Raw genomic sequence first — 18,817 nt, forward strand, 5'->3', positions numbered from 1 at the left:
TGTGTGTGTGTCTGTGTTTGTGCGTGTGTTCGTATGATGATGTTAGTTGGGTGCGAATGCAAATTATATACAGTGCACTAATAAACAGGTACTAGTACAGAGGTATACTCACGAGGAGTCCGCGCTGAACTTGCACCGCAGCGCGTACTTATGATGCGCGACGAGGTGCTTGCGCGGTACGGGGCGGGCGGGAGTGCCCTCCAGCGCCCACACGTAGCAGCTACCCTTGTTGTTCACCGCCGCCATCAGCCGCCCGGACGGGTCGATTGCTATGTCCTGGATGGACGCTTCTGCTTCTGGTATCTGAGGATTGTATGTGTGGATATAAGTGACAGGTGCTTAACAAAGTGCAGGCTATGGAAGCCCAATTGAAGCTCAAACAGATTATTTTTTCACTAAATTAACTTATATTACAGACATATCTTTAACTGTTCTTTAGGGGGTAAAAAGCTTTATTTTAAAATCTGACAAACAATGGGTCCTTATAATAAGTATAAGCTTTTGGTGTAGAAGCCAAATAGTAAAATCAACATTAACAAAAATGTTTCAAGGGAAAACTTATTATACTAACAGTTTTAAATCTAATTTATACTTGAAATTACAAGATATATTCTACTTACAAGTTGTTCGTTATGATCAGTCTTGAGATCCCATATGTGTATAATCCCAGTCTGGCCCCCAACCATAATCTGTGACTGGTCTGGATGTAATACCACTGCATTCACCGGTGCAGGCACTTGGAATATCCTCTGGCACTGGAATTGTCGGCCAGCTCTGCAACATGGAAATAAGCTTTTTAAATTCTTATAGCACATAGAATATGATAATTGCATATGGCCTACAACTTATGTCATATCCTGTTAACGTAACGTAAAGTAAAAAAATGTTGAGCCACTATTAATTTTTTATACATATTTACATACTCATGACCGCACATTGTTACCAAAAAGTTAAAGTTCTACCTTAAATCCCATATTCTGGCGGTGCAATCTTCTCCACCTGTGTACATCCATTGGCCATTCTCCTGAAATTTATTATTATTTTATGAAATATATGATAATGTAAAAATTAAAAGTTGTCTATTAAATATTAATATTCTTTTTTATTAGTATTTGCTCTTACATTTGTGAATGAAACAAAAATTAAGATGGCAGAAAATTAGAATTACCTGAAATCCAACTCGGGAGACATTCTTTGTGACTCCCTCAAAGTTCATAACAGGGTCAGGGTTGGCGCTAGCTAAATCATACATTCTTATATGCTGATAACCACATGCTGCTACCATTTGACCACTTGGGTTAATTTCTAAATCGTTGACTTGCTGAAAAATACATTTATTATAATAGCATAGTTTATGATCATCAGCAAGATTAAACTACACTGTGTATATCATCCCAAACATACCGAGTCAGGATGTTGCATCGTTCTTAAGCACACGCCGCTATGTGCTTGCCATAGCTTTATAGTATGGTCATACCCTCCTGTGACGAGGACTACTTGCGAGCCCCCAGCTATACCATCACCAGACATAGTCATTGTGAAACAGAAGTGCAAACTGTGCAATTTATAACATCTCTTATAGCCAAGAAAATTAAATTGAAATAAAAAATAAGTGGATTTATGTAATTATTTTAACTTTGTAATGTATTTGTTACAAATCTAAAATCTTAAGTTTTTAGAGTTTTTTTTTTTAATTGTATTTATATTCTATATAGATTTAATTAATGTTTATTTAGTTTGTTTTTTTTTTAATGACAGACGTATAGAAATGATGAACGGTGTTGATAGTTTGCAGAATCAATAGACAGTAGACACTTTGTAATTGACATTTGACAGTTAAATACATAGAGCCATAGAGACTAATCGATACAATAACTAACACGTATATTTACTCTGTGGTACCTATATTACATACGTGCGCTATAAAAAAGTCCACAGTGAACTTTCATACTGTCATATCTATGGATTATATCTAAAGAGAGGTCGGCCATTTTGTAGACAAAGATGATGATTAAATTTCGAATTGTAAGTTCAGAGCTGACACCTAAAAATGGACTCGGATGAAACGAAGAATAACACTGATATTTTAAGTAGTTCATAGTACTATGATATACTTAAAACATAATGGTTTGTTCACATCAGTTCACATTTCACTCTTACCATTACTAACTGGACTATGGGAACTTGATAATTAATAAAATACATAATAGAGTAATGTTATAATTATTGTACATTCAATACCCTTGTGTTAAATAAATGAAGAATACATTCATACTCAACACAAACAATATAGCATTGTATTTTCTATAGTCATTTTTCCCAAAACTTTATAATTTCAATTAATAAATACTGGCGGCATCATTATAGGCGCTGACAGCGTCGCGTCTACGGGACTGTTTTCGTGACATGATCCAGATGTATACTCGGGTCAATCTGCACTCATTAAGCTTTTTAAGCTTTCAAAAAGATTGCCGTTCACACATTCATAAACTTAAAATGACATTTACGAAAGTGTTTTCTATACAAACGAGCAAACATTCGTTTATTTTTAGGATGCAAATGGATGATTCGGATCAAGTACGAATTTTCTTAGTTTGCTTGTACATACCTATAAAACCCAAACCAACCCATAATAAATTAATGCCGTTTGCAATATTTATGTAATGTTAGAAATACCAAAGTTTTCATTATAACTCGAAATTTTGAATTGAATGAAATTACAAAAACAAAACTTACTTCAGACCTAGTTTATTCAGCACTTAACAAAGTAAATTATAACTTTGCTTATATTGTTATCATTATAACGAATAGCTTAAAGATATAACTGCGTGCATGGGTCACTTTAGAAACCTATACGTTCATGCTGCATGACAAGCCCCACGCGTACTTCTTAATCGGTCTGTGTAACGTAAGGCGTCATCGCTTGATCAATACGATCATGCTCAATGCAGTGTATATTTTTGAATATCATTACGCATCGTGTTGATTATTATTTAGTAGTCGTTATCGCATACTATAACGGCTTGCATTATCAGTCATGATATTGATAAAGTTACTTACATTACACGTGTTAACAACGCCGATCAGCTTTATTACAAAAAATATGTAGGTACTATGGGGCCAAATGAAAATCAAATTCAAAAATATAATTTTATATGAAATTACTTTATTGAACATGTAAAATCCATATTGACATGAGGAATGCTATTCTCATTTACAAAATAACACAAATGTAAAATTTGAGAGACTAATCACATTGAAACCTACCTAAACTAACTAAAATACAACATACACATCAATTTCCTAAATTATTTAAATTGCTCAACTCGGTGACAATTTCCGAGAAGTTCTTAGCTTAAGTTTGGTACCATTATTAGTATTGAAATTTACAATGACAGAGGTAGGTTTTAATTAACAATAAGCCATCGTTAATGAAATTGTCTCTAATTTTACATGTTGATACAGTTTAACCAAAACTTATGTCTTTGACACACAAAGTAAATTATACATAGCAAAAAAAAATTATGGCAAAGCACAGCTTTTACTGCAGAGTTAAAGGTAGAAGACATAGTTTTGATGAAACCATTCAAGGTACATATCAAAGGTGAGCATCCGGTCACAGCGAACTTAACGAGGGAGGGCTAACTGTACAATTCCCCATTTGATACATACTAACACTTATACATTATTTTTTTTCGAGGCTTAGAAATCTAGACCTTAGCCTGCGCTGATTCTTTCCAAATTCTGCACTCTTAAACCTATTCAATACTAGAATTAATGTTATTAAAGTAGTAAATAACATTGTCAAAATTATCAACAAATCCTATCATATTGACCAAATTATAATACATATTGAAAAAACTGCATCATTCATAATAAATCTCTAAAAAAGATGCCGAAAAATTTGTGTGTATGTAATACAGACTTTGGAAAGTCAGTCGTACATTATGTAATAAATTAAGTCCGAGTAAATTATTCAATATGAACAGAAATGCATTGTTTGGGAGATCATTCGCTTTCTTCTTCATCATCATCACCACCGTCTTCATCTTCAGACTCTTCCTTCTTCTTCTTAGCCTTCTGTTGACAAGGTTATATTAATATGACATTGATTTTACATTTTATTTATTTAAGATAAGGGAGAATTTAAACCATTTATAAATGCTCAAGAAATGCCATTTTTAAACCTCAACCTTGGTTACCAATTTATAAACAATATGTAAACTATTTCATATTTACACTAACATAACTAGGATGGAATAATGTTGGAAAAGAAATAAATATGTATTTGTAATACTTACAGCAGGTGACGCTTTCTTTCCCTTCTTTCCTCGCTTTTGTGCCTTCTTGCCACCACCTTCGCCACCACCTCCATTTGCATTATATGATTCTAAATCTTTTGTGTACTGTTCCTTAGCTTGAGCAGCTTTCTCTTCCCATTCCTAATGAAAACAAGATAAAGTTACACAATATATAAATGCTATGAATTTATCTGATTATCGATATTATATTTCATGTATAATAACCAATAAAAAACAACAAAATAAACTTACACTCTTGTCCTTCATAGCCCTCCATATTTCGCCTCCTTTTTTAGCAATTTCGGTGACTTTGAGTCCGGGATTATCGGCTTTAATCTGTTCCCTTGCACTGTTCAGCCATAGCATGTATGCTGACATAGGACGCTTCGGCTTGTCCGACATTTTAACTTTTTTCCTGTAAATTATCATATAATATTACTAAAGGCAACGAAAATGCGCGGCAACAGGTTATGCGGGCCATGCTGCAACCGAATGAAAGCGTCCATATCAGACTAAGGCGTTCTCTAGAGCACACTTTTGGCGGGAAACCTATTTTCATTACATATACCACGAAATAAATTGCATCAATCGCTTTGATAATCTATTCTAATCATTTTAAACATATTGCAATCAATAACTGATGTACTTATGAACAAAATTAGTTATCGCCCCATATAACGAGTTCAGTGGCCTATGCTTGGGTCGAACGAGCCATTTTGTTTTCACGTATTGTGTTGAAAATACGCACTTACAAAACATGACATAATTACTAAATCATCGCCAAATTATTAATCTTTCACTTGTAGAAGAACTGTTTCAGTCGTTTAATGGAAAAGATCCGAGAAATAAATTATCAAAAATAGGGCGTCCTTTCTCATACCCACGCGTAGTACAGAAAGTACGACGAAGCCTATAGCCATGTTTGACTCAGAATTCCAACGTGGAAAAAAGCTTATTTCTACAAAATATGCCTTCAAAACCATAACTATGCTTAGATAAATGAGTAACTTTAGTAATAAAATTGATTTGACTTACCTGATGGCGAAAATTTTGAAATAATTTTTGAACTCGTACACAACCAAACTGCAGACGTAGAGAACCGAAAGAAAATGTATGGAGCTCGAAGCAATGTTCCTAGAGCAAGCGAGCTTGGGGCACCTCGCGTCGCTACCACAGCGCCATCTATCTATGCTCTGATTGGTCGAATTATTCATTGCTGCCAATAGCACCAACGTAAGCAAGCATCTTGTACTACGTATATCCGTGACGTATCGAACTTCGAGCACGTTCGAATCTAGTCCCTATCTGCTGGAGTTATGGACTAAAGTTGACTATGTATATTATTCCCATACTTTGTCTTCTAAAATAAATTTAATCATTTTATCAAGAAAAATAACACAAAATACAACAAATTTTTCGTAATATGAATCGAATTGAACGTAAATAAATTTTTTGTCTACATATTTCAATTACTTTCATTTAATAAGTATGTCAAAATTTGGCCTAGTCTCCTGATAGGTTTCTCATAGCAGCCTTTGACAAAATTACCTCGCGCCAAATTTTAAATGCCGCCAACGTGTATACGAAAACTTAAAAAGCGCGGCAAATGTCAGAGTGAAAGGGATGCCAATAAAACAGCGTTTGTGGATGCGTTTGTTTACCATTTGATATTTCCAAGGGACTTGAGAAATAGTGTTTATTTCGTTTCAATAAGGATGTAGTACTTATGTAACTAGTAATAAAATACATTCCGGATCACATATTTTCTTAATGCAGAGTCATAGTGGTAAATCATAACACTTTTTGGAATTATCAATAAAAATCGATCCATACTCAGTACTTTGACAAGCTTTGTTTCGTTGTATCGATATGTAATAAGTTTTTGTTTTTTAAGTATCTGTTACCTATTCTGTTCACTTACTATAGCTTTTCAATACTAGTTGTATACAAATATACTTACACAATACACATTGTCAATAAATCGTTAATAAAGAGGTATTGAGTAATTAGTTAGTTAGGCTTATGAGTATAGAATTAAGATATTCAAATTTAAATATAATATCACAATCGTAACGTATTTAACCAATTGTTATTTATAATTCCATAGTGGTACGTCTTTAGCACAAGCTAGCTTCGCGTAAAACCGTTAGGTATAATTTAAGTTTGGAAGGAAAGTTTACAAATTATAATACTTATTAGTTACTTATTCGTTATCATGAATGAGTAAGACATTCCAAACTTAAAAAGAAATAACATCACACGGAAACTAGATTTTTGGTACTGTCCACGCTCCATACCTCAACAACCCCAGATAAACAGAGATTCAAATTCAAATTCATTACTTTTTACTACGCTTTACTTTAAAATTAATATAAAATGTTACTTTAATTCGTGGAAACAATATGCAAGACTCCTCTGACTTATCAGGAAATACTTAGGTTTCAGAGTCCACCATGAAACAACATTAAAGTATGTCATTTTTATTATCGTTACACAATATATAATTTAATTCAACATTCTATTATGTTCCTTTCCAAGAGAAAAGCCGTTAAATTATTAACACTGTCACAACTCGAGGACAAAAAACCCTTTAAAGGTATCATATCCTGAGAAATAACCGTAACGTATTTTGTTCAATTGTTTATTAATAGTTTACGGCTTACACATTGTATTACGAACGTGAAAGGAAGTAGGTAAGGCGTCGGAAGAATTATGTGATCCCTTCTATGTTCAAAATCGAATGAAAAAACATCACAATTTACAATATGAATAACTGTGGTTCCGTAGTCCGTATTAATAGTGTAGGATAGTAAGGATACTGTCCTTCACTAAAAATACATCCATATAAGTACTTTATAGTATTGTTGAATCCTTCATTGCTTGTACCTACCTAAATCAAATAAATATAATACTAATTGTACTTATTATTCTGTGATAATACATAATATGTAGTTCTTATATGGATAGAAAATAGTTCAGTTGCATTAAAATAGCAATAACATATTTAGTAGCTAGTACCTAAGCTCATGTCTTATAATTTTATTTCATATTGTTGTTGTAATTTTTGTGTTTACCGATATTTGGACATTCACTTAAAATTTTACTTGTCTGAGGAAAAACGAATGTAATTCGTTAGTCGAAGATAGCACTAACGCCACGATTTTATTTGACCCACAGAATACAGAACCCTAAATAGAAGCACATTGTGCAGTGGGTCGACATTCGGTGCCACGTTGTGGCGCCTTTTAGCGTCATTGGTACCTCGCAATTCCAACTTTTTTTTAACGATATTTAAAATATAGCTCATTACTATATAAGGGCACCCTATTTGAATTTCAAAATAATATTATTCGAAATAGAATTGGAGCAAAATATCTGTTATAGATTACGATACAAATATTAGCGTGGGATATTATAGTGACATAAAATAACGTCTTACTTTCCGACCTTCTAATTACCAATATATACATCATGCACACATAATGTGACTATTTTTTTTTTTTTTGTGGGACAGCGGACATACATTCAAATCAGTTACCTTTCATCTTGTTACGCTCGATAAATCTTAACTTTAAGCTGCGTTTTTGTTTTTCTTTTAAAAAAATATTATTATAAATACATACAATTAGGATCCAGTTACAAGACTACCATATTTCAGCGTACGATATTGTGTTTAACCCTAGAACCCAGGTTTAGAACATATATTATAAAGTGCATTAGTAGAATCTATTTTTATTATTCGTATTATTACAATCCGTTTATTTTATGCAATCACCACATGGAAGGACTTATGTAAACAAAACATTAGAGTAATTATTATTAACAGGTAAGTGGTAACTACCTAGTTACCTGAAAAAGTTGGTACCTAGATTAATACAACCCTGTTTTATTACTAACAGTATTTTATTTCTCTTATTTTATTGTTATGGTCAATTGTAATTAATTGATTGATATTGTTTGGAAGGGCGTAGCGGTTTTCTGGATCAGAAGGACAAATCACGGGTGCCGTGTCGAGTGAGTCCCTTTTTGAATTACACACAGGAAAAAGACAACACGGTTAACATTATACTATTATACTAGCCCAGTTTCGCAAAAAACTCAAGTCCAAACATCCCATAAGGGTGCCGATATACAAATACGTAGAAGTTTTCCAATTCTCCCTCCTTTTGAAAGAAATACTTTAGGTTCCTATATTCAGATATAGGTACTCTGTTACCTATCCTTCACACCAATTACCATACTAGTTCTATGGTAGTATACGTTCGGATTTTGGACTTCTTTACCACAAGATGTTACACTATTACAAAAACCGCGTAAGTCCGTATCCCGTAGGAATATCGGAATAAAAAGTTGCCTATGTATGTGTATGTTATTCCAGTTATCCAGCTATCTACGTACCAAATTTCATTGCAATCGGTTCAGTGGTCTTTGCGTGAAAGAGTAACAAATATCCATCATACATCCATCCTCACAAATCTTCGCATTTATAATATTATTATGATGTGTTCTCTATTGCTTTAGTTTTTACAGCTGCCGTCGTAATGTTTATGTTTACCTACCCTTAGGCAACATGGAAGAGATTGCTGTTGAGCGGTAAACTCTCCTTTTATATTATATTAATCTTCTTTTATGTATATGTACTAGTATTTGCACATTTAATTGGTGTTATACAATTTATTGTTAAATAAATAAATTTCATTATAAAATATACGTAATTATAGGAGCTTTGTAGCCTTTTTAGGATATTTTTTTGAGCTTTTATTTGAATTTGCTGTGCCGGATGTATTAATTAGTAAAAAATAAATAAAAAGCACGCTAAATCTTATTTAATCCTGGCGATCATTATCAAGACAATAAAATAAACTCATAAAAGTCAAAGCGATCAAAATCTAGTGTAAAGGGGTCGGTTACATACAAATTAGGCGAAGCTAATGATAACAGAAGTGGAAATATATATGGGCGGATGATGATGATGAATTTATCATTATTTTTCAAGTTTAATAGGATGTAATCTAACGATTTTTAAAAACTATGGCGAAAAATATTTTGTGCCGCCATTACCAAATGGCATTTCAACCTAAGATCACTTACTGTCTTATTAATTGTACCTATTATTCCTACTTGACTGTCACAATACTTTATGTATGCAAAGCAAGAATAATATAAATGACAATAGTATAAATAAATAGAGAGAATAAATAAATCTGGGGATGCAGTTGCAGAGCTTGGTTTTAGTAATCCAATATTAATTAATAAGTATTGATAATTAGTAATATACCTTTAATGAAATGATGTATTAGATAACTGCTTTTTGTAATACCTGGTAAAATTAACGATTTTGAAATAAAAAACGCTGTTGTTTAATTTTTTATTAAACTAATTTTAATAATACACAAGGCCTATGTACACTTACAAACGCTAGAAATAACAAAATTGGGAATAAAAATCACATTATTCTCTTAACAAGAAGTTTGATAAAAAGTATATACACATTTGAGATTTTAACACATATAATATGTTGTATTGAACATGCACAGACAACAAGAGAGTTAAAATGATCTAAAACTTAAACCAGTCTTTTTCAAAGCGGGCGATAACGCCCCTTGCGGGTGATAAATTGATATTTTAAAATTTACTGGAATGAAAACCTGTCTATTAATTATCAATAATCTTTGATTCTTGTAGATTTGCGAAGAAATATACACAAGCTATGAGAAATAATGACATCCAAAACTCTTATACAAAAATACAATATCTACTAATTTTTTTTTAATGTAAGAAATCATTGATTTGTTGTTATTTTGTAATTTAATATTTTTCTATAAATTCCTTTGCATTGATTAAAACCCACCAAAGAATTATCGAATATAAATGAAATCTTTTTGTGAATGTATTTTTATATTTTATTATTTTTATTGATTATATTATTGACATGGAGACTAAAAAGGCATTCTATTCAATAACATATCAGCTTGGACTTTATACAATTCGATTCTCAATATTTAGAATACAATTTATTTTCAATCTCGTTTTTCATACCTTCATTAAGACAGGATAATATGAGTGCTAAGAAAAAAACATGCAAATATTTAACCAAGTATTGAATAACCAGTAACAAAAAAGCATTAATCGCTTCCGCTTCCGCTTCCACTTTCATCGCCAGATCCTGACGACGCTTCCGCTTCTGACGAGGAAGCCTTAGCCTTTTCTTTCTTTGAATCTTTCTTCTGAAATAAAAAAAGGTATGAAATCCTAATTTTAAATTCTCTTTTGGACTGTTTTGTCGAAATTCACTTTAAACTAAATTTTGTAACATGTTGCATGATGATAGACGTAATAAGAGTAATATTTATGAATATTAGTAAAATGTAATAAAATTGCAAACATATTAGAAGAATCATTTTACTAAACGCTTTTATTATAATAACTTAGTGATTATAATATTAGTATCTACGTACATATTTAACATGAAACTAATTAATAGTTTTGTATCCTAGAATCTACATGATGTAACATGTTTATCAATAATAATTTTTTAATGATTAAATTATTTTACAAGAAATTCTATTAATTAGGAAATAGATTAACAATTTTAAGATGAGTTCTCAGTAACCCAGAGTATGTTAAAAATGTATATATTCTATTGCTATTACATATTCTACAATAACGCACCTCTTTGCTTTCCTTTTTCTTATCGCTACCCGAGTCGGAGGAACTGTCATCATCCTCAATATATTCCTTACTGGTGAACTTCTGCGTACCGGATCCAGCACTCGCGGCCTTACTGGGCTTCTTACTGGCCGGTGCTTTACTCTTCTTCTCCGCTTGTTTCTTCTCTTTCTCCGCTTGCTTCTTCTTCTGTTTGAACTCATCAGCTGCGCCGCTATCTTTGTACTTTTTCATTGCTTGATTATATTCCTCTTTAGATTTATTTGCTTTCTCTTCCCATTCCTGTAAGTAAATTATAATGGTTTAAAATATTTATCATGTAAAATATGTGAATACTTGATATGGAATAGCTGTATTCTTAAGTAACTTTACATATTCAATTTGTATACATAATTATAGCTTGGTTTAAAATAATTTTTCATTGATTTCATGAATTGATACAAAATGTTACAAACTTGAAAACTTTTATAAGGTGTAATTTCGAAGATCTTTATCCATTACACATGAATATGTCATGTGAAAACATTTTTGTGGTTACTTGAAAAAAAAATATAGCATATTATTATTATTACATACACATAACACATAATACCCTATATAATCATTAGCTTTAAGCATGAGCTGAGCAACTGTCCATGTAGCCGAAATTTAAAAAATCTTTATTTTCTCACACACCATTCACAGTTCTAGACTTAAACATTTACTCTATAACACTCACAGATTTATCCTTCAAATCGCGCCACAGTTCGCCGCCCCTCTTCGCGATCTCCGTGACCTTAATGCCGGGGTTCTCGTCGATGATCTTCTTCCTGTTCTCGTTGAGCCACAGCATGAACGCGGTGGACGGCCGCTTCGGTGCGTTCGCGTCCTTCTCGCGCTTCTTCGACTTCTCTTTGCGCTTGCGCGGCGCTTCCGACTGGAAATGTCGATTAATAAAAAAATACCGTCATATATTACATATAGTCATGGTCCTTATTAATGGTTTATTGAAGTGCACATTAGACAGACTTTATAAAGAGCTAACACTGTGTTATAGTCTGTAACTTCCTGATACAGTTCATTATCTGCGGTTAATTTAAGAAAATTGTTACAGAGATAAAAACGAATAATTCTCTAATAAGAAAAAAACCCTATTCTAATGAAATTAGGTTTAAAGAGTAGTTTGCTGCAAATATAAATAAATTTTAATTAAATAGCGATCAATCTTACTATTGTGATGGTCTTTTTAGGTTTCTTTTCTTTCTTCTTCTCCTTCTTGCTACCCTTTGAAGCGTCCGAGGCGTCCGACTCTTCGGAAGATGATGGATTTGTGTCATATCTAAAAAATATTTAGTATGTCAAGATTTGAAAAGAAAAAGTTAATAAAAAGTACAGAACACATTGTTTTCTGTATATGTTACTACACAAACCAGTTCAGTACTAAATATGCATAACACGAAATCTATGCTTAATTAATATGTCACAATACACACAAACCATTTTATATGACATTACAATTTGTCCAACTATATCTACTACTAATCTATGCGCATAAAACTCATTTGCTCTCACATCTCAACAATGTTCCTTTTCTAAATATTTTTAACTCATACAATTCTCTCTGTACCCCAAGATTTGTATCAACACATTTCTAAATGCATTCCTCTATATGAACATAACTCTCCACAGCACACACTCCTACACTCACTCACTGACTTCTCAGCCACATCGCTCTTCTTATCCCTGTTGGGGAAGGAAGCTCATGCAAGACCCATTTAACTTCTAACTTCCCACTTCCATTTTCAAACAATTGGTCGCACTATATTCACATCATTCAACGCATATTCCAAATGCAGTGCACATATGAGGAAAGCCACTAACTCCTCCGCGACGTCGCTCTCCTTGGCCTTGTCCGGGTTGAAGTCCTCGTCGGTGCTCTCGTCGGAGCCGTCGCTGTCGTCCCGCTCCTGCGCCTCCGCCTTGACGCGCGCGAGGTACGCGTCCGGCTCCTTCTCCGTGTCCGAGTCGCCGAAGTCGTCGTCGTATAGCGCCTTGTCCTGGAATTTTACACCAATTGTTTTATTATGATGGCTTTATTTTCTTTGTAAACTTCACCTGTATGTTTGTATGTAACTGACTTCATTAGAAACAATTTTGCTCCACTTTAAATCAAGAGCTTTAATATAGACTTTGTACACTTATCAAGGATCGGTGACAATACAATCATTTTATTTATCTTATTATGCCAATTAGGACAACCAGAATTAAATAATTTCTTTGCATATACTCTATATAAGAGCTTATTAGATAATTTAGTTGATTCTATCATCAAAGCTGGTTTTAGTTTCTTTAACAGCATTTATTATTTAATTCATTTATTTAACGTTATATCGGTTTCGGCCGGCTCGCGATTTTATGACATGATTTTTGTGTTTGGAGATAGGCGACTAGTGGGTTAGTTACATGAGATTGTAGCTATTTCCTATGCAACAAAAATTTTATATTAAGCTACCACAATATTACTTATGTTTTAATAGCTGTTACACTAAAATGTAAAAATTGAGAAACACTGAAATATATAATAGCATTTGTTCAATTTTCATTTGTTTAAAATATGTAAAAATGTTAACTATAATATTTGTGAAGCATTCATCAAAATACACATATCTTGAGGTTAAAAATAAAACAATTGTAAAATCATACTCACATTCTTGCCAGTGTTCTTTACATGGAGTTTCTTTGACGTGATGTAATCAAACAATTTGTCGTATTCCCCTTTCTCAATACTGCTGAATGTGTGGACACTGCCTTGCTTTAATTCTATTTCAAAGTCAAAAGATCTGTAAAGTAGAAATAATAAGAATATATAGTTGTAATTTCAATGCTATAAAATATCTCGTTTGTTGTCCTTCACATTTCATATTGTCATAGTTAAAAATTTTATAATTCATTTAAAAATTACAAAACACCACACCATACATTACAAAAGCTTATGGACCCCCACAAACCTATTCATTATGTTATTATTGAATAGCAGGCAACAAGAAAATTTTCTAATTGAAAATATTACTAATCTCTACTTATTAATATACAATTTTATATAAACTTACTTGGTCGACGAAGCACCACCTCTAGCAAAATTGACGGATGCAATTTCCTCAAATCGGATGTGAACTGGTGGTTTGTGGACGTAGATAAAGCCTTTTTCAAGTGGGTACAGGTAACCAGCTGCAGCTTTGTACGAACATGCGATTGCTGGCGTCTTGTGATGACTGTAAAGTATAATACAACGTTATTTTAGAAAATATCATCCATATGTCACTGTAAAAACTAAAATTGATATTAGTTTACAATTCATCTTACTTTTTATCAATATAACACAAGCGTACACGTCGCTTAGACTCATTGGGACATGTAGAAAGAGTTAGCGATCTAGTTTCGACTCACGAGATATAAGGATACATGCATCTTTATATCTCCTTATGTTTGTGCATGGAAATGTTTGAATTGCAAAGAACAGAACCAAAACGCAAGTCAATATGAACGCGTATCTATATATATACTGCTTAATTAAAAGCATTATTTTTCGATGAATTGTATTATTATGTCGTCAATTCGGATTTCGAAATTGTGAAATTTTCAATTGTAATCAGGGATTTAAAACAAATTAATGATCAGAATGGGTCATAAGCAGATAAAAAACCCAAAAAAAAACAATTGAATGGGGAATACCTTTTTAGAAGTCGGTTGAAAATCAATAGAATTAATAACACGATCTTACCCTAAGAAGTCTCCGGGTCCTGTCACGCGTCTATTTATGATAACCTTCATGATTTTCGCAAGGACCTCGTATGTAGGTCCAGAAAGCTCTTTAGTTATTTTTCCTTCATACTTCTCTGTTAACTCCTCTCTGAAATATCAATATATTATAAACATTTGAATGCATTTTCAATATCGTTTATATTAATTATAATGATAATGTTTTCAGCTGGAGGTATTTTTACACCATTTTACAGTGGTTCTTAAACGTCGCGATTTATTATAAACAGTTATTTTCGTATTGCACTGAATTTTTTTGGGTGTATATACGTAACGCACGGGAGCATTGTTAGAATACAAAGTTTGTTTCTATTGACAATCCCCCTTGTGAAAAAAAACCCCTTGAATGTAAAATAAATACAATTTAAATATACATTATAACATTTTAAACTATTATTATCGCAGTTCGATATTATATTCTATTTATCAGTTTCCGATCGCAAAATAATACCGCAGACCTACGAACTGTCCCTCTTTCCCCTGGAATCTCCAATATACTTTATTGTTGGGAATTCCTTATTAATTATGAGAATGTTAAAGTCACCATTATAATTATTATTACTTTATTAACATTATTCTAACAAAATAATAAAAATAACTCACTCAGTAAACGGCAATTCCAGGCTTGTTTCTTCTTCAATCCCAAACAACAGCACCAAATAATGATATCTCGTTTGACCCTGTTTTATAGGTGGGTCCAAGGATACCACAAAGAACATTTGTCGTGTATCCTTGTGAGGCAACAGGAACAATCGTAGAACGGTGGACATTGGTATCTTGTAGTCGAAAGTTTTACCGTGAAGTTGGAAGAATGTTTGGAACACTTTGATGTCGTAGCGACCACTGTAACATGGATACAAAATATTAATATTTGTATATAAAATAGGATGAAAAATCTAATAAGTTTATGATCATGATAGTCTTTAATTTTTTTGCTTTATAGCATTGAAATGCTTTATAAATGAGAAATTTTGAAAGAATAGAAAAAAATTTTTCCTGCCTCGTGATCAAATTTTTTCTATTCTTTCAAAATTTCTCATGATAGTCTTGCAAGATTGTCACAATAAATTACAGTGTAGAATCTTTATGACGACTTTAGAGAGAATAAATATATATTAACTATGCCTGCTGAGTTTTGCTATTGCAATATATGTTTGAACATTTTAGAGCCTCATGTGCATGTCTCGAGATAGGCAATATGGATAATGTAAACCACGAATAACAGTACATTCCAGTATACAGTACTGTACATGTTATGTTAAAACTAATAACAAAAGCGAAATTACTGTTTATGATCTCAGATTTTTCTTAGAAATTTATTTCGGCGCCACAAGACATTAATTTTATAAGCTGATTATAAAAACACCAAGTCTGTTTTTGATGTCGAAATATAAACACTATTCAAAATAAATAATTGCTCTTATGTTATAAAGAATGCATAATATTCATACCGAGGCGTAAGGCACTGCAACTCCCTGAAGATAGCAATTGCATCACCAGACACAGAGATAACACTGGCCTTGTTCATCACTTGCTGATGGAATGCTTCTACAGCATCCATATCGCCTGCTAATTCATTTGTCGGAATGTGGAATCGCATCTCCATCAACGATACTGGCGTGTCGTCATTCTGAAAGAATAAAACATTATACAGATAAATCATCTTCTAAATACATCAAATGAAGTAAACAGCTAATATTCGCACCAACGTCGCTCGGGTTGACCCAGCAGACAATAAGCGAGATAAAGCGGAGTGTCGATCTGGTCAACTGCATGCTTTGTTTCATCATTTTAGAATGTAAGTACAATAAACTTTTTCTTTTCAATGAAATGTGATGTTTCCCAAAGAGAATAACCCTTGTGTGCAATTTAAGTCTTAAAAAAAGATTCCAATCTATAAAAATACTCAAAACTTTATATAAATTATTGATTTAATGGTAAAAAAGATAACATGAAATCATATACCTGATGAAATTCCAGAGTAACTTCATTCTTTCCAGTATTACACTGTGACACATAATGTAAAGGTATTTCAAAGGCTGTGTTTGTACCAACATTGTAACTGAGCACTGCTCCATTAAACTTTGCCGTCCCCCAATTCCAACCTTTAAGTGACAATTCCTTTTCTAGCATATCCTTGTTGTAACTTGATTTAAAGAACTTTGCGACTTTCTCTTGTTCCTATAAGATGATTTCCAATAAGCATATTTAATTGCATCATAAAATCAATAAATTCAATTTACAACAGCATATTTTTTAAATTTATTTTGTAAAGAGAATAGAAAAAATATGTGAATGTTCATAAAAAAAAAGCTTTCTTTACTTTCGCATTTACAATATTAGTATGGATTATTCAGCCTTCTCTCACAAATCATATTCCTCTAATACAAACAATGAATAGTAAAACAGTTTCATAAAACTTACATATGGTACAGTTAAAACCTGTTTACAATTACATCACATTTTCCTAGTTAGGATTAATTGTAACATAAGATGTAACTAAATTCCTTTGTTACAACTACTTCTAACTAGGGAAGACACAATAAGAATGGGAATATAAAATATTTTCTATATATAATTGTCTTTTACATTATGACTTCATACCTTTTTTATATGGATTGTGTTTATCATAATAATCTATACTCTATACAAACTACATGAAAATAGTTTTTAATGCAACTAATGTTTAGAAAGAAGCAAAGGAACATGCATGTTTGGTTTGTTGTAAATCAACCCCACAAAGCTGCGGTAAGTCAGCATTTCCCACTTAAAGGAATCAATAAAATCTCAAAACTAGTTATAACTAGGTAAAACTCGTCTAAATGAAGAAAAAGTTAAAACTGTAATACATAAATTATCTAAACAAACATGTGGTAAACTCCTGAGAGTTTGTCCATTAATTATTGACTTTAGTATATACATTATAATGTAATAGGCAATAATTACCCCTTCTTTAAAACCACCATATCTGTGCAGTGTTCCATTCTTAAGAAAGACCCGAAGACCCCATGATCCTATAAACTTTTGAAAGTTTACAAGCTCAATATCATTGGCAGAGATTTGTTCCACTTTTCCTGTTTTGCTGTTTTTAAATATAATACTTTGATCAGTCATCTTTAGTCGCCCAGGAACCTTAAAAAATTTAGTTTATCATAGCTTAGTGACATTTAAAAAGATCGAAGAAATAATATAAATTTAATACATATGACATACAATACTACTTATGAATTAAATATTTTTTTATCATTTCATATTTTGATATAGTATAGCAACAAGCTTTAGAACACAAGCATGTGAACTTACCATGTTGCCTTTGATTTCGGCAGAAACATCGTTATATTCTAGAAATTCCATACTAGCCTTCCTTACTTAGGCTCTGCCAAGTTTCTTAAAGTAAAAATAATAATCAATTTCCTTATCAAATTATTTGTATTTTAATATAAACAAAATAAAAAATTTAAATAAGTTGCACAAAAGCATCAATCGCCGAACAACCTTACTGAATAAACTTGACACATGTGACATGACAATTAAAAACAACAAAACGGCGCGCGCTAACACCACAAAAAAGGAAATTACCTAAGGCACAGAATAAGTAAGCTGTGTCATAGATTAAAAACTAGAAATAACTACACGACGCGACGTTATGCGACGTGACTTACTATCGGCAGCGATTTCAGGCAGATTTTGGAAGTCACGTATTTCTAAAAGAATACTCAGAAGACTTTCATTATATACATAACTTATGAAAACCTGTAAAGCGAAATTTTGAACAATAAGGATATTCTCATCAACGTATGTATGAATTGCCTATATAACAATATAGGCAGATTAGCTGTTACAATTAACGATAAAAATATCTGATAATGATCTCAATAATAATAAGTGGGTACACTATGTTGACTCCCCACCCTGGCCCAATGGATGAAGTCAGCGTTCCAACGTTAGTTCGAAAAGGCCAAATCCCATCCCAATCGGTTGGTGACATAAGTCATATCGTACCATCCACAACCCGATCCTGACTCCGACGACGAAATAACTAAAGTCAA

At 32.4% G+C, this 18,817-nt stretch overlaps 3 protein-coding genes across 4 annotated transcripts in view; all 3 read right to left on the reverse strand.

Moving 5' to 3' along the window:
• LOC119838749 (target of rapamycin complex subunit lst8) overlaps positions 1-1,881 on the reverse strand; it is a 13,696-nt gene extending 11,815 nt beyond the window's left edge. Inside the window, exons 1-5 of the mRNA XM_038364846.1 lie at positions 1,405-1,881; positions 1,169-1,321; positions 963-1,024; positions 621-774; positions 113-303 (exon numbers count right to left, since the gene is read on the reverse strand). Coding sequence (XP_038220774.1) covers positions 113-303; positions 621-774; positions 963-1,024; positions 1,169-1,321; positions 1,405-1,536 — 692 coding nt within the window. The 5' untranslated portion in view covers positions 1,537-1,881. The remainder of the gene's footprint in view (positions 1-112; positions 304-620; positions 775-962; positions 1,025-1,168; positions 1,322-1,404) is intronic.
• A 1,263-nt stretch (positions 1,882-3,144) lies between these two features.
• Positions 3,145-5,530, reverse strand: LOC119838639 (high mobility group protein D-like). Of its 2 annotated transcripts, none has more exons than XM_038364668.1 (4): positions 5,337-5,530; positions 4,554-4,716; positions 4,302-4,442; positions 3,145-4,077 (listed from the first exon to the last, which is right to left on the reverse strand). In XM_038364668.1, exons 1-4 carry the CDS (start codon positions 5,513-5,515, stop codon positions 4,009-4,011), a joined length of 552 nt encoding a protein of 183 aa, XP_038220596.1. In that variant the 5' UTR covers positions 5,516-5,530; the 3' UTR covers positions 3,145-4,008. The 2 variants fall into 2 exon arrangements, with proteins under 2 accessions (XP_038220596.1, XP_038220595.1); XM_038364667.1 differs by having other exon boundaries at positions 3,145-4,080.
• Positions 5,531-9,655: 4,125 nt separating this feature from the next.
• Positions 9,656-18,288, reverse strand: LOC119838683 (FACT complex subunit Ssrp1). Its single transcript, XM_038364757.1, has 13 exons — positions 18,072-18,288; positions 17,715-17,900; positions 16,734-16,949; positions 16,220-16,398; positions 15,372-15,611; positions 14,731-14,859; positions 14,060-14,221; positions 13,657-13,789; positions 12,831-13,006; positions 12,180-12,288; positions 11,689-11,886; positions 10,974-11,252; positions 9,656-10,528 (listed from the first exon to the last, which is right to left on the reverse strand). Exons 1-13 carry the CDS (start codon positions 18,120-18,122, stop codon positions 10,427-10,429), a joined length of 2,160 nt encoding a protein of 719 aa, XP_038220685.1. The 5' UTR covers positions 18,123-18,288; the 3' UTR covers positions 9,656-10,426.
• Positions 18,289-18,817: the final 529 nt, after the last annotated feature.

The sequence above is a fragment of the Zerene cesonia genome, unplaced genomic scaffold (genome assembly GCF_012273895.1).
Source record: "Zerene cesonia ecotype Mississippi unplaced genomic scaffold, Zerene_cesonia_1.1 Zces_u004, whole genome shotgun sequence".
NCBI lineage: Eukaryota > Metazoa > Arthropoda > Insecta > Lepidoptera > Pieridae > Zerene > Zerene cesonia.

Coding starts and splice junctions, on each gene's coding strand:
- LOC119838639 (XM_038364667.1), bottom strand. CDS start 5,515: ATGAATAATTCGACCAATCAGAGCATAGATAGATGGCGCTGTGGTAGC. Junction 4,717..5,336: donor TTCAAAATTTTCGCCATCAG/GTAAGTCAAATC, acceptor GATAATTTACAG/GAAAAAAGTTAAAATGTCGG. Junction 4,081..4,301: donor GAAAGAAAGCGTCACCTGCT/GTAAGTATTACA, acceptor CCTTGTCAACAG/AAGGCTAAGAAGAAGAAGGA.
- LOC119838683 (XM_038364757.1), bottom strand. CDS start 18,122: ATGGAATTTCTAGAATATAACGATGTTTCTGCCGAAATCAAAGGCAAC. Junction 14,222..14,730: donor GGACCCGGAGACTTCTTAGG/GTAAGATCGTGT, acceptor TATACTTTACAG/TCATCACAAGACGCCAGCAA. Junction 11,253..11,688: donor GCGATTTGAAGGATAAATCT/GTGAGTGTTATA, acceptor ATTTACTTACAG/GAATGGGAAGAGAAAGCAAA.